Source organism: Quercus robur, chromosome 2, assembly GCF_932294415.1.
Source record: "Quercus robur chromosome 2, dhQueRobu3.1, whole genome shotgun sequence".
Lineage (NCBI taxonomy): Eukaryota > Viridiplantae > Streptophyta > Magnoliopsida > Fagales > Fagaceae > Quercus > Quercus robur.
In genome coordinates, this window is record NC_065535.1 from 29,854,528 (window position 1) to 29,867,265 (window position 12,738).

General features: G+C 37.6%; 2 protein-coding genes across 2 annotated transcripts; both read right to left on the reverse strand.

The window, feature by feature from the left end:
• Positions 1 to 3,710: 3,710 nt before the first annotated feature.
• On the reverse strand, positions 3,711 to 4,649 carry LOC126713252 (stellacyanin). Its single transcript, XM_050412958.1, has 2 exons — positions 4,399 to 4,649; positions 3,711 to 4,286 (listed from the first exon to the last, which is right to left on the reverse strand). Exons 1-2 carry the CDS (start codon positions 4,589 to 4,591, stop codon positions 3,889 to 3,891), a joined length of 591 nt encoding a protein of 196 aa, XP_050268915.1. The 5' UTR covers positions 4,592 to 4,649; the 3' UTR covers positions 3,711 to 3,888.
• Positions 4,650 to 6,213: 1,564 nt separating this feature from the next.
• LOC126713253 (uncharacterized) lies at positions 6,214 to 11,973 on the reverse strand. The gene is made up of 8 exons (XM_050412959.1): positions 11,650 to 11,973; positions 10,492 to 10,636; positions 10,243 to 10,411; positions 9,484 to 9,754; positions 7,779 to 8,044; positions 7,291 to 7,506; positions 6,958 to 7,069; positions 6,214 to 6,770 (listed from the first exon to the last, which is right to left on the reverse strand). The coding sequence occupies exons 1-8, from the start codon at positions 11,798 to 11,800 to the stop codon at positions 6,709 to 6,711; spliced, it is 1,392 nt and encodes a 463-aa protein (XP_050268916.1). The 5' UTR covers positions 11,801 to 11,973; the 3' UTR covers positions 6,214 to 6,708.
• Positions 11,974 to 12,738: the final 765 nt, after the last annotated feature.

A 12,738-nucleotide genomic window follows, 5' to 3' on the forward strand; every position in this document is an offset into this window, starting at 1 on the left:
GCCGCCTTGAGAATAGTTTCCAAATCTTCCTTGTTGATCAGATGGAAGTGCCGCTAAAAGGCGTGCGGATCTGCCAAAAGAAGGCATGTTCATATCAGTAACCAAACCGTGCAAGACGTAATGGCAAAAAAAAAGGGGGTCATCCCTCTCCGACTCTAGATACCCCACCTGGCTCCCCTTCCACCGTGGGGCAAGGAAGGCCATCGTGCCATTCCCCAGATATGATGAGGAAGTCCTTGTTTAACCCTTTACTGGACTCGGGGAGGCACTGAATAAGCCGAACCTTATCATCCCTTGTCTTCAAATAGTAGGACTTGCCTTTCAAGAGTTGGAGATTATAGCACCAGTTTACGTCATGATGGGTTAACCTTAACCCCATTTTCTCGTTTAAGGCATCCACACAACCCAAGATCCTAAACACGTTAGCAGCACATTGGGTGGGGGCTAATCGGAAGTGCCTAAGATAATCCCTCATCACTGGCCCCATGGGGATTCTCACGCCCCCTTCTATAAAGGCAAGTATGGGGATCACCACCTCACCTGTTTTTCTCCTAAAGTGCCACTCCCTTTCCTCACAGTACCTCAGACCCACATTAGGGGGTATTCTATAATCGGCGATGAATTTTTCCATCGCTTCTTCGGTCTCAACCAACTTTTTTAATTTACCCATCTTTAGAAACTGCCAAAGAAACTTAGGGGATGATGAAAGAAGGAGAGGAGCAAGAGAAAGATAAACTTAGAAGAGGGAAAGCACGAGTTGAAGAGCGAAGAAAACTTATAGAAATGGGGAAAAGCTCCTCGGACAGGCTTTTTATGCTGGAAAGAAACTTGAATTTGGCTGGAAGTTTGACTGAACTTAGGACATATATGCAAGAACTCTTAAGTGCAAAGGTAAAGAGACAGGTTCGTTCAAATGGGAATTTATACCTCCCATTAAAAATAACTGTGTGGGTTTTCCCGCCCATAAAGGTGAGGAAATTTCAACCGTCAAAATCACCATCGCACCATTGAACGTGGGGAGCACGAAGCCGCCAACATTCATTGAAGACACGCTTCATATACCAAGGCGCCAGGAACATGTCTCGGGCATATGAAAAGATTCTAGCATTAATGAAGGACAAGACTTGACAAGCCATGACAGAAGCCTGATGTTACCAAAACCCTCCTCTCTGTCCGAGGATCTGGACAGCAGGACTTTGAGGGGCTATTGTGAGGCCAGAGAACTTGGCGACCCCGGCCCACTTTGTACTGGGCCTAAGGCCCGCGTCGAGGAGAAGTGTCCGAGGACATATGATGAAAATCCAAATGGCCTAGAGATGTTACTGAGGACGATTCTATCCTCGGCATTCCAGACTCCAGTAGGAAAGAGCGGCACGCCATCAAAGGCAACCTCCCAGAGCGTTCCCCGAAGAAAGGACAAGTACAGTAGGACGCACACGAGGGTATGGTGTAGGAGCAGTTCAAGGAAAAACTGTCACCTCCGCATTTAATGCGCCCAACTAACGTCCTGGTCGCATTAATGATGAAAGGACCCCTGAACAGTGTGGCCTTGGTTGCCGCAACTTACAGAGGGTTTGGGAAGGTGGCTGATGGGATGAGCACTTGAGTAATGGCCTGCATAATCAACAGATGGAGGGTCAAGATCGACTGGAAAGAAATATATAATGGGAGAGACCCCCCAAGAATGGGGGATCACAAAAAAGGGGTAGGAAGAGAGAAAAAGGAGAAAACTGCAACAGTCTACATGGTCTTGAAAACGACGGTAATCTAGTACTGAAAGTGGAAGAAGCAGAATACCAAACTCCTCGGACGAAACACCCGGGGACAACATTTCATGCTCAAACCCATTTTCTTATTGGTCCGTACGCACCTAGCCATGTCCAGTGATTGTGGTTCAGACTAACACCTAGTTCTTAAGCCCACTCTCTAAAAATTCATTGTATTGGGCTAGTTGGGCCTGAGACCTTTCCTCCAACAGAAGGAGTGCTCAAACCCACACCCTACACACACACACACACACACACACACACACACACACACACACACACACACATATATATATATATATATATATGTATATATATATATATATATATATATAGAGAGAGAGAGAGAGAGAGAGAGAGAGAGAGAGAGAGAGAGAGAGAGAGAGAGAGACATTTTTGTATGGGAAAATAGATAATTATGCATAGAATGGGAAAAGAAATGACAAATTTATAATAAGAAAATGAGAATAAGAAGAACTAAAATAAAAGAAGATAAAGGGATAGAGGAATAGAAATATTAAGGTGAAAGTAGTAAGGAGATGAAAAAGTAAAAGGAATGAGAAAGGTTGGAGAAAATGTAACAATAAATTGACAATTTAATAATAAGAAGAATAGTTAAAAATAAGATAAATATTATATGTTGATTGTAATTTAATAGTTTTTAATTCAATTTAAATGTTAAAAAAAATTATAGGAAAAATTGAAAAGAAAAAGGATAATAACATGGCTGCTGATGTAGTTCAATTGGAGCGTAGTAACAATAAATGTTACACTTCAGCTTTTGGATATATATAAATATAGATGTGAACAGTAACATAAATCATTTGCAATCTATTTCTATTGGAAAAAGTTTGACCAAACATGTTTAGAACATTGTATATTAATCCCCCAATCAGAAAATGACATATTTCTGTTGCGCGTATTAAGACAAATGTCATATTCCTTTTAAGGGTTAAAGCATGTTGCTTCGAACATATTTGAAGCCAAACTTTGTGCACTTCTATATTATTACCAATCTATATCATAGAAATTATTTTGTATATTTAGTGAACTATATCCACTCGCAAGTCGCAACATATGGTGAATTTTGTGCAGCCCACCAACAATAGAATCCACTCATATGTGAAAGACATTTTTTTTTTTTTTTTTGGGGTAGAATGCAAAAGACAAATTAATATATGAAAAGTGCTACGTTCACAACATTTTTATTGATAGATTACATCATATGCATTGTGAAATTGGGAGCTTCACATGTTTTGGACCATTGCATCATAGTCAGCACTTCGATGGGGTAATTACAATTTCACCGTTACAAACCAGCCCAGCCCACCCCTCCTTTTTTTTCTTCTCTTTCCTCCACTTTTTTTTGGTCAAAATCTTCAGCAAATTTGGGACCAACTACCATAGCACACCCCAAATTTTACCATTTTTGTTTCCAAGGTCCAAATGGTGTATTGTGAATTTGTGATTGATACGAATCATACAGCATGATTCTCGAATTCTTAATCTTATCACTTAATTATCTCGATTTTAACGGAAATGTGCATGATTAAAAGCTTCTGTAACCTACTCAAATTACAACCAAGAAATTAAAAAAAAAAAAAAAAAACTGTAAAATTTGTTATATATTGTGAATATGTGCACCACAGCCACAGGAAGAGAGACTGTTGGATACCATGATCCAGCTGTCAAATACATAAATTAATGGAACAGGGAACCTTGACACTTGCGATAATATCGGGCTGTGTTGTGTTGTCTTGGACCTATATAATTACAGATTGATTTTTGTTCTTTCTTTTACATCGAAAGTAGAAAGTAATGTTATCTTTTCTTTCTTTTTAGAAAAGAGCAAAACAGAAAATCTTATTTTATTTTTTACAGTTCATCGATACTCTCTATAGAATTTCAAAAGAGAGAATGCATAACATTGAAATAACAATCATATACAACAATAGCAGATCGAATTTAAACCACTGTATTAAATTGCTTTTAAAGAATTACAAAGAAATCCAAACTATATTACCCCAATATGACATAGACTTATGAACCAAAATGAATGGGACAAAAAATAAAAAAAAATTCAATACCAAAGTGGGAAAAAAAGAATAAATAATCATGTTCTTCACATGATGCCACCGACTAATGCACATACCAAAAATCCAGTAAGAGATGCCATGAAGACTGGAATGCTTAGCGAATGTGAAGAAGAAGCAGATAAAGCAGAAGAAGGTGGTTGTGGGATTGAACCAAAAACAGTGGGGTAAGAGGGTGAAAATGCACTAGGACCATTGGAAGGAGAATATGCAGGCGCAGTAGCAGATAACACTGAAATGTGGAGCTTCTGATTCTTTTCACAGTGACCCTTCTCTCCACTGGTGAAGTAGAAGTCCCCATATGCGGTAATGTTGAAAAGAGAGTTGCCATTGTTCATGTACAGTACTGGATCTGTAAGGTTGCAGCTAGTATAGGATTGTTCCGTGACTTGTATCAATGAATCTTGACTTGGTGGGTACAAGAACACTGAACAAATAGAAAGAGAAAATGAACCCGTAAGTGTCAAATGCTATGATTTTTTGTTTTTTTCAAGGATCATAATGAAGGATATGAGAAAGAAAGAAAGAAAGAAACTTACAGAGAGAATCTCCAATCTTGAGAGTGTGATACTTGGACCAATAGGTGTAGACTTGTGGATTTGCTGAAGTGGGTATTCCCCAAGCATCCAAATCTCCAACCTTGTACTGGTAGCACAAGACTTTGGTTTGAATTAACACAAGGAACTGGAAAGCCAACAAGAAGTAGCATCTGCTACTTTTAAGATTAGCCATCTTAGATCTCTCTCTCTCTCTCTATGTCTCTCAAATATATGACTCTGAGAGGGGTCAGGACAGTGTATAAATCTTATTGGTCCGAGTCCTTGTAGACTGATGAGTTTAGCAAAAGTAACTGAGTTGGAGTCAATTTACCTGAATGCCCCTCTTCCTAGTAAGATTTAACTTGTGCTGGTTATTTCAGAAAGTCCTCTAGGATCAACAAATTAGACGGTGAAGATCTCTGTGGGTAGGCTTGGATTGTTCCTTCTTATGATTGATATGCATTTACATGTCAATAAATCTTGTGACACAATTTTTCACAATTACGTGGGTTGTTGTAGTTGATACAAAATAAAAATTGTGTCAATAATAGATCTATGTTGAAGTGATTTTCTAATCATAATTGATCATATTAATAAACTGTGAAAAAATTATGTCATGGCTCTCGGCCATTATTAGTTATATTTTATGCATTCCCAAAAGATATTTATCTGACTTTTTTAGAAGGTTACAACTGAGAAATAGAGTCAATCAAGTGGCTAATAATGGCACATGGCCAGTTGGATATTGTCAGTGCAGCTCAGAATGGGTTTGCAATTTGAAGGTGGGGGAGGGACTATAATTCACTTTTTTATAATCACATCATCATGTGAAGAAGACTAGAGATTCCTGTCTCCTCTCACATGGTTTAGTCTTCTACGATTTCGACTTCCCTTTCAATTTTGAACAAAAACCAGTCCAATGAACAGAAAGAGATACGGCTTAAACTTCATTGTCTCATTGTATATTTCTTGCCAATATTGTTCTATTTGTAATTTGTCAATGGAAAATTTTTTTGAGTTCTCCGTGCTAAAACCATTTTTTTAACAAAAGAGAGGGTTTATCTCTACGCGGACAAGCTGATCTGCACGTTTATGAATGCATGGGAACTTTGTGGTAGAAGCCTCACAAGGATCTTTACTAATTGGTAACCTGCTGCATTTGATGAAAAAAATAGTAGAATTAAAGCTAACAGGTTAGCCATAGAAATCTTGCTTGCTGGTAACGTGTAAATTCTAATCAGGAAACATGATTTCATTTGCTTTGGGGCTAAGAATTTGTATTGCAAGCTCTATAGTTTACTTTTCTCTTGATCAAAAGAACTGGTCCAATATGACAAGAAAGTTACCAGCATCTAGTCAAGAGCGAGAGTTCATGGTTAAGATACAAGTCAGAATAATGTTGTCACAAACCAAATTCGAAGCCATATTGTCTCTTCCTCAAAGCTCCTGCAGTTTCATATTATTTTCTTTTCTTTGTTTTATTATTTCTTAACTAAAACAAAAACAAAAACAAAACTCTTGATAATTTAAAAATTACCACCAACAATGACAGCAATCGAATCTTTTGGGCCATTTCATGGAACAATTTTTACAAATTATTATATGTAAGCAATTTGGTAGGTTCTTTGAAATCACGTATGAAACCAGAACTACTTGCATTAACAAAATAGCTTCAATGTCCTAGACGTTCAATCAATCTTCTCTATATCATCAAATCTTAACTCAATTCATTTTAAGTTTCATAAATTGCAATAATGAGACTATCAGTTTAAAAATTAATGGGGAAAAAAAAAGCAAGAACACACAGCAATGGAATTAAAGTAACATAAACTCCAGTAATATCTTATTCATCCAGATATAGATACATTTGACAATTGCAAGAGACTATATTAACAAAACATGGTGCTACAGAAGGGGGAGAAATTATAACATAAAAATTTAGAAATGAATTTAAGAATAGGGAAAAAAAATGGAATAATAATGTTTTTACAGCCATCATTATATATTATCGTAAACACTGTGAATTTAAAATTGCCTGAGCTTATGTGGCACCATTTTAGAGGAATTGCAGAAGACATGATCTAAAAGTACTAACACTATCATTCTGTTACCTAAGTTTCTTTATGTTATAGCCACCAGCTGATTGCTCCCCTGAAAATCATTTATGCTTTCTTTTCAAGAAGGAATTAACCCGCATTCTCCCTTTCCTTATTAGCCAGACAGCAACCACAGTTCACCTCCATCAATTCCAAGTAAGACAAAGTGGCTGGTTTTAACCTTCAAAAATTCCAGAGGTTATTCTTATTCACATCAATCAACATTCAATGGCTCCGCCTCCATATCCCTGTCAAGTGCTGTCCAGTCTTGTGGTTCTGTATGAAACACATTCATGATCAATGATCATTTCATAAACATAGGGTTTTAAATGAAAATAAATTGTCAGAAACTTACAGCCTGTAGGTAAAACAGTGAGATATTTAATAGATAAAATAACTTGTGTTTTAGCCCATTTTAACTCAAAGTATATAGTAACATTTTAGGGCAAATTGCAGAACTTACTTGTTGGCTTTTGACTGTCAGCAATTACCATTAGCCGCCTCTGCAGTAAAGCAGCCACAAAGAGAAAAATCGAGCACATGCCAAACATGATGGTGATGGGAAACGCATCAACCTTCAAAAGAGAAGCCATGCAAACTAATTCTTAGTAATAGAGAGATTGAGAGAAGGCCAGTAATAGGACATGGTACTTTCATATTCCACTTTGATCTATTCATTAAGTCACCTACTAGTGGTAGACTCATTTCAAGTAGAGATTATCAATGCCCCCCTCCCCAAAAAAAATATTCACACTTATTTTCTAGAAGAAATCAAATAAACAATAGTGTCACTCACATTGTACAGCACAACGCACACGAAGATGTTGAGAGGAATGCGAAAGAAGTTCATTATGGTGCTTCTTGACTCCTCAGGAATGTATAGGGACCTCATCTTCATGAGAGATGGCCAGAATATCCCAACACAAGCCTCAAACGTACAGAAGCCAACAACTTGAATACACCCCGCAAATGACATACTTTCACTTTTCACTTTGGAAGGCGGTACCAGGAACTGTTCCAAATTCACAAACAAATTAACAAAAGCAACCAGTATTTTCACCGTAACCAGATCTTAAGAGGCCATTTGGTATAGCTTATTTCTAGCTTTTTTGGTTTATGTGCACATTTTAAATGCTTCACCTTTTCTAAGTACAATTGTACTTTAGCCCAACATATTTTTTAAGAAAAATAAGCCAATGAAAATAAGCAATACCACATGCATAAAAAAAATGTGTTAGAATTTATATAAATAAAGAAATATGGGAATCAAAATCCACAACATACACTAGTTATAATGGGGAGCAGAAGGGAAACTGAGGAGACTACAAAAACTATCTGCATGTAGCTCTCAACTCTGATAGATGAGCGTGCCATTAATCGAGAAGCAAAGGAACTTCCCAGCATTGACCCCAGCATGAATGTCGCGAAAATGAAACCATGTGGAATTTCCTCATCATTTGGGCTCAAAGCAGGAGTCCAGAGAAATACAAAGGTGTACATTGAGCCTTCAAATAGTGACTGTATAGCACCCAGCAATGCAATTTTCTCGTCTGATCCCACATTAAATGTAACATTGTAAGAGAACAAGCACTCATGGATAGAGCATAAAGAAAGTCAATTTATTTTATCTGCATTTCAATTTTTTTGGTCAATATGACTGCAATCAACATAAATTGTTCAATTTTTGGCCATTAAAAGCCCTAGGAGTTTGAAAACCTTGTGTTTGTGTTTTCTAAGTATTTTGAATAAATTTTAAGTGGAGGATGGGGATTTAAACGCTAGAAATCTCCATTGGAAACCCCAAGTACCACTTAACCTAAAGATCATTGGCACAAATCCTTGTGTTCAGGAAAAGGAACCAAGGGGGAGGTAAAGCAACAAGTTGCACTGTCACATCTCTACTAATCTTTATCTCATGTACTAATCTTTTCATTAATTCATAACATGAACGATGTAATTTTGTGCTGTAGGGGTGCATACAATCTGTGACGCCCCAATTTGATTGATTGTGTGATGTGTGTGGGTGTGTAATGAGTCCCACATCGGATATTTACTGGGTAGATTTGGGCTTTATTAACAACTACAATGAGCCTTAATTGTGACTAGTCCTTTTGAGGTATAGCGCAGATGTGGCTAGCGCTTTTCCTTAAGTCGTTACATATGGTATCAGAGCTGGCCAAGTAATTCCGTGTGGACCCAAAGACACTACCCCACAAAGTGGGTCCTAACGAGGACGTTAGGGATTTAAGTGGGGGAGATTGTGCTGTCCCAATTTGATTGATTGTGTGATATGTGTGGGTGTGTGATAAGTCTCACATCGGGTATTTACTGAGTAGATCTGGGCTTTATTAACAACTACAAGGAGTCTCAATTGTGACTAGTCTTTTTGAGGTATAGCGCAGATGTGGCTAGCGCTTTTCCTTAGGTCGTTACACAATCCCCCAATTATGCATACTTATGAAATTGGTTGCAAGAAAAGATAGTCCTGCTAGTGGCTTTATGGATGGAGCCTGCTACTAGTTGGGCATAAGGCCTAATCAATCTAGGACATATTTTATTTAGTTTATGTAATTGGTTAAACTGTTTCCTTTCCCTTTCTTTGATAAGTAGAATTGTTTCCTTTCCTTACTAGCATAATAAAACTCTATTTTTAAGAACCTATAGTTCAGCATTGTTTAAGATTGCTTGAATAATACAATTACTGTTGGAGTTTTCCTTCAATAGATTTGTGCTAATTCCAGGCACCCTAGGCAATGATTCCTAGATTTTGTTTTCTTTTGCTTGGCATTGATTCCAAGTCTAAGTGTTAGTTCCTACTTTTTCTTTTTCTTTTTCTTTTTCTCTGTGCTTTGTTTTCCTTGAAATATCCTTGGAGATTTTTGTCCTGCATCAATTATGTTGGTTGCCATAAAAAAACCCAATGCAGCTAACTTCCATTATAAAAGAGAAAGTATTAAAACAAAACGAAAACACAAGTTTAGGGATTCACCAGAGGCAATGGCCACAGCAGCACCCTTAAACTGGGTAAGCAAGTCCTTGTTTTCTGAAGGGTCACCATAGTTTTCACTCCATGATGACAATATAATTGCCATGCCAATTGCCAGAAAGCATGAAGCAGCATCAAAAGGAGCAACTGGGCCAAGTCCTAGTGTATCTACTAGTAAATTTCCAAACAACCCAGATAAAATGGCAACCAAACCATTGCCAAAAAATATTGCCTTAGAGAATGTTACCGAAAGCCATTGTTGCTCAAAACCCCTCTGCAAATATCACCCAGTATTTTTATAAGTTACAAACAACATATAAGGGCAGGCAAATTTGAAAGCAAAAATCCAAAGCATCTGTCAAGTGAAAATTTGTGGCATCTATCAAGTTTACATTGAAAGGTCTGACATCCCATGTTCCATTGAAAAGCCCATTTAAATTACCACATCTTTATATAAAATTTGGCAAGTAATAGCAGATGATGACATCATTTTTTGGAGCCTATCAATGAGTCAATGACAGGCTTCCCCACATATGATGCAAAGATTATGGAACAGGCAACCAGGATATGTTTATCCACAAAACTATGCTCAACAATATGTTAATCAATATTTTTGTAACATAAACCAGATATTAAAACCTCCCAAGCCCCACAGAAGCGAGACTTTTGTGCACTCAGTACAATATTTTTTAAACAAGTTATTAAAACCAGTTGTGTATGTGATATGCAGAACTACACTACATCAGTAAAGCAGTAACATACCTTATTGTGTTCTGCAACAAGCCAAGACTCAAAAGATGAGTTAAGAAGAGAAGTGGCAATGCCTCCCAATATTCGTCCCAACATTAAAACTTTATACTGGGAAGAGTGTTTGGTGAGGCAGCTTAGAATGTAAGTAATGCAATAAGTAACAGATGCCCTCCTCCGACCCCTGAATGCAGTGTTACAATTTGTTACAGACTAATTATTCAATCACAAACAAATAAAAACAAATCAATTATGAGATCTTACTGTTTATCAGCTAAAGATCCAACAACTGTCCCAAACAACATAGAGGATCCAAACCCAGCAATAAAGAGATGTCCAATGTCCCCCTTTCCAAACCCATACGTACTGTAGAGGTAGTACACATATGGACCCTGCAACCAATCCCCAGCTATTGCCGCAATCCATTAAATCAGATTCAGGAAAATGTAGAAGATGTCAAAGATTCCAAACACCAACAGTTGTTGTCAATTCAAGCAATCCTTAATAATTATGACAACTAATGATCATCAACCATTTTTCTTAGAATATAAACAATACATTTCATAGTTGCCGACAGATCAAAGCACACACAATAAGAAAATACATTTATGAAAGTATTAATGAATGTAAATTAACATAAAGCAGCATCACAAGGCAGAAGCAACAACAAAACAATAACTAGAGGTTTGTCCTGACACCAACTAAAACAAAAAAGCATTCACTGCCCCAACCTTTGAGACCCCATTTGATAGCCAAAACATTATCCACAATTGAAATGAAGATAGGAGGGGAAAAAAACAAAGAAACTATGATAGCAAATCTCTAGTTTTACATTTCTTAAACCAACAACCACCACCACTACCAAGCTTTAGTCCCAAATTTTTGGGGTCGGCAATGGATCCTCAACAAATTAGTCAGTTGGCCACATGTATCATTTCTGCCATTGTATTCTATCCGTTACTTCCTTAATTGACATGCCCTTTTTGCGTATTTGGGTTCTTATTCCTCTTTCTATCACTTTTATCTCTAATTTAATTTAATTTTCTTTTCAATTCTGATCCGCCACTTTCTCAGCAATTAAACAGACCAAAATCACAATTATAATGCCAACAACAAAACCAACTCACAGAAAAAGCAAACATTGGCAAGACAATCCAACCAAATCATAGATCACTGATACAAAACAAACCCAGATGACAAAACAATAAGAACGTCAACACTACATTGAAATTAGCTAAAATAAACAAAAACCCAGATGAAAAAACAATAAGAAAAGACCACATTACATTGATATTAGCTTAAAAAAAAGAAAAACCAAATGAAAAAACAATAAGAAAATACCACATTACATTGAATTTAGCTAGAATAAACAAAACCCAGATGAGAAAAAAGAGTGAAGAGTCAGATCGGAAAAAAATGTACCCATCATGAGAGAGTAAACGACGAGATAGTTATTCTTAAAGGCATTGAAAGCAGAGGTGGTGTTGATGCGATCTTTGCTGGATTTGCTTAGCTCCAATGCTGCCACTATTACAGCGAGAAAACCAAAGAACAAGAAGAAGAAGAGCTCCATTATGCAGATCAATATCTAAGAGAGAGAGAGAGAGAGAGCGTAGTCACAGAAGAAGGTGAGGAAAGAAAGGTGGAATTGTTGTTAAAACAGAGTTTTCGTGAATGTCATTTTCGTGGTTGGCCGGATTTGCATTTTTTGGTGGAATCAAATAGGCAATGGGCTAATTCAATAGATTTAGACCCTCAATTCTAGGATTTCCCGGGTTCTCCATTTTCCATATATAATAGTAATAAATAATAAATGAGGAATACCCCCTTTTTTTTATAAAAATTGAAATAAGAAATTTTATTAAGGTGACCTTGTTAGAGCATCCACAACAGTAGAGCTAAATTTTTAGCAATTTAGTTCCACCAAAAGTTACTTTATCTATTTTACCTACACACATACTGCAGCAGTGGATCTATTTTAGCTTTCAGCATAATAAAATAATATAAACATCACAATAAAATATTATAACCACTACTATAAAATAATATATTCTACTACCAAAAAAATATTACACCACCATCCTCAACCACCTCTGCCATCAACCACAGGCATAACCACCACCACCACCACTACCGGCAGTCCACAGCAAAAAAAAAAAAAAAAACCACAACGAGCACAAGCCACTGCCACAAACACAAACACAAGCCTTGCCCACAACAGATCGGAAAACATAAACACAAACCCACATCAGCGCTGGGCAGTGAGGAGTGGTCGGCGCTGGGTTGGGCTTCGATCGGCGATCGGCGCTGGGCAGCGAGGAGTGGTCGGCGCTGGGCTGGGCTTCGATCAGCGATCGGTGCTAAGGAGTGGTCGACGTTGGGCTGGGCTTCGATCGGCGATCGGCGCTGGGCAATGAGGAGTGGTCGGTGCTGGGATGGACTTCGATCGGCGATCGGTGCTAGGCAGTGAGGAGTGGTCGGCGCTGGGCTTCGGAGCAACGGACTGAGCAG

Excerpts from the sequence above, each read along its gene's own strand:
- LOC126713253 (XM_050412959.1), bottom strand. The coding sequence starts at position 11,800 with ATGGAGCTCTTCTTCTTCTTGTTCTTTGGTTTTCTCGCTGTAATAGTG. Across the intron at positions 9,755-10,242 it reads TTGTTGCAGAACACAATAAG|AGGGGTTTTGAGCAACAATG; the intron begins GTATGTTACTGC and ends TGATATTTGCAG. Across the intron at positions 7,507-7,778 it reads TGCTCCCCATTATAACTAGT|TTCCTGGTACCGCCTTCCAA; the intron begins GTATGTTGTGGA and ends AATTTGGAACAG.
- LOC126713252 (XM_050412958.1), bottom strand. The coding sequence starts at position 4,591 with ATGGCTAATCTTAAAAGTAGCAGATGCTACTTCTTGTTGGCTTTCCAG. Across the intron at positions 4,287-4,398 it reads CAAGATTGGAGATTCTCTCT|TGTTCTTGTACCCACCAAGT; the intron begins GTAAGTTTCTTT and ends CTATTTGTTCAG.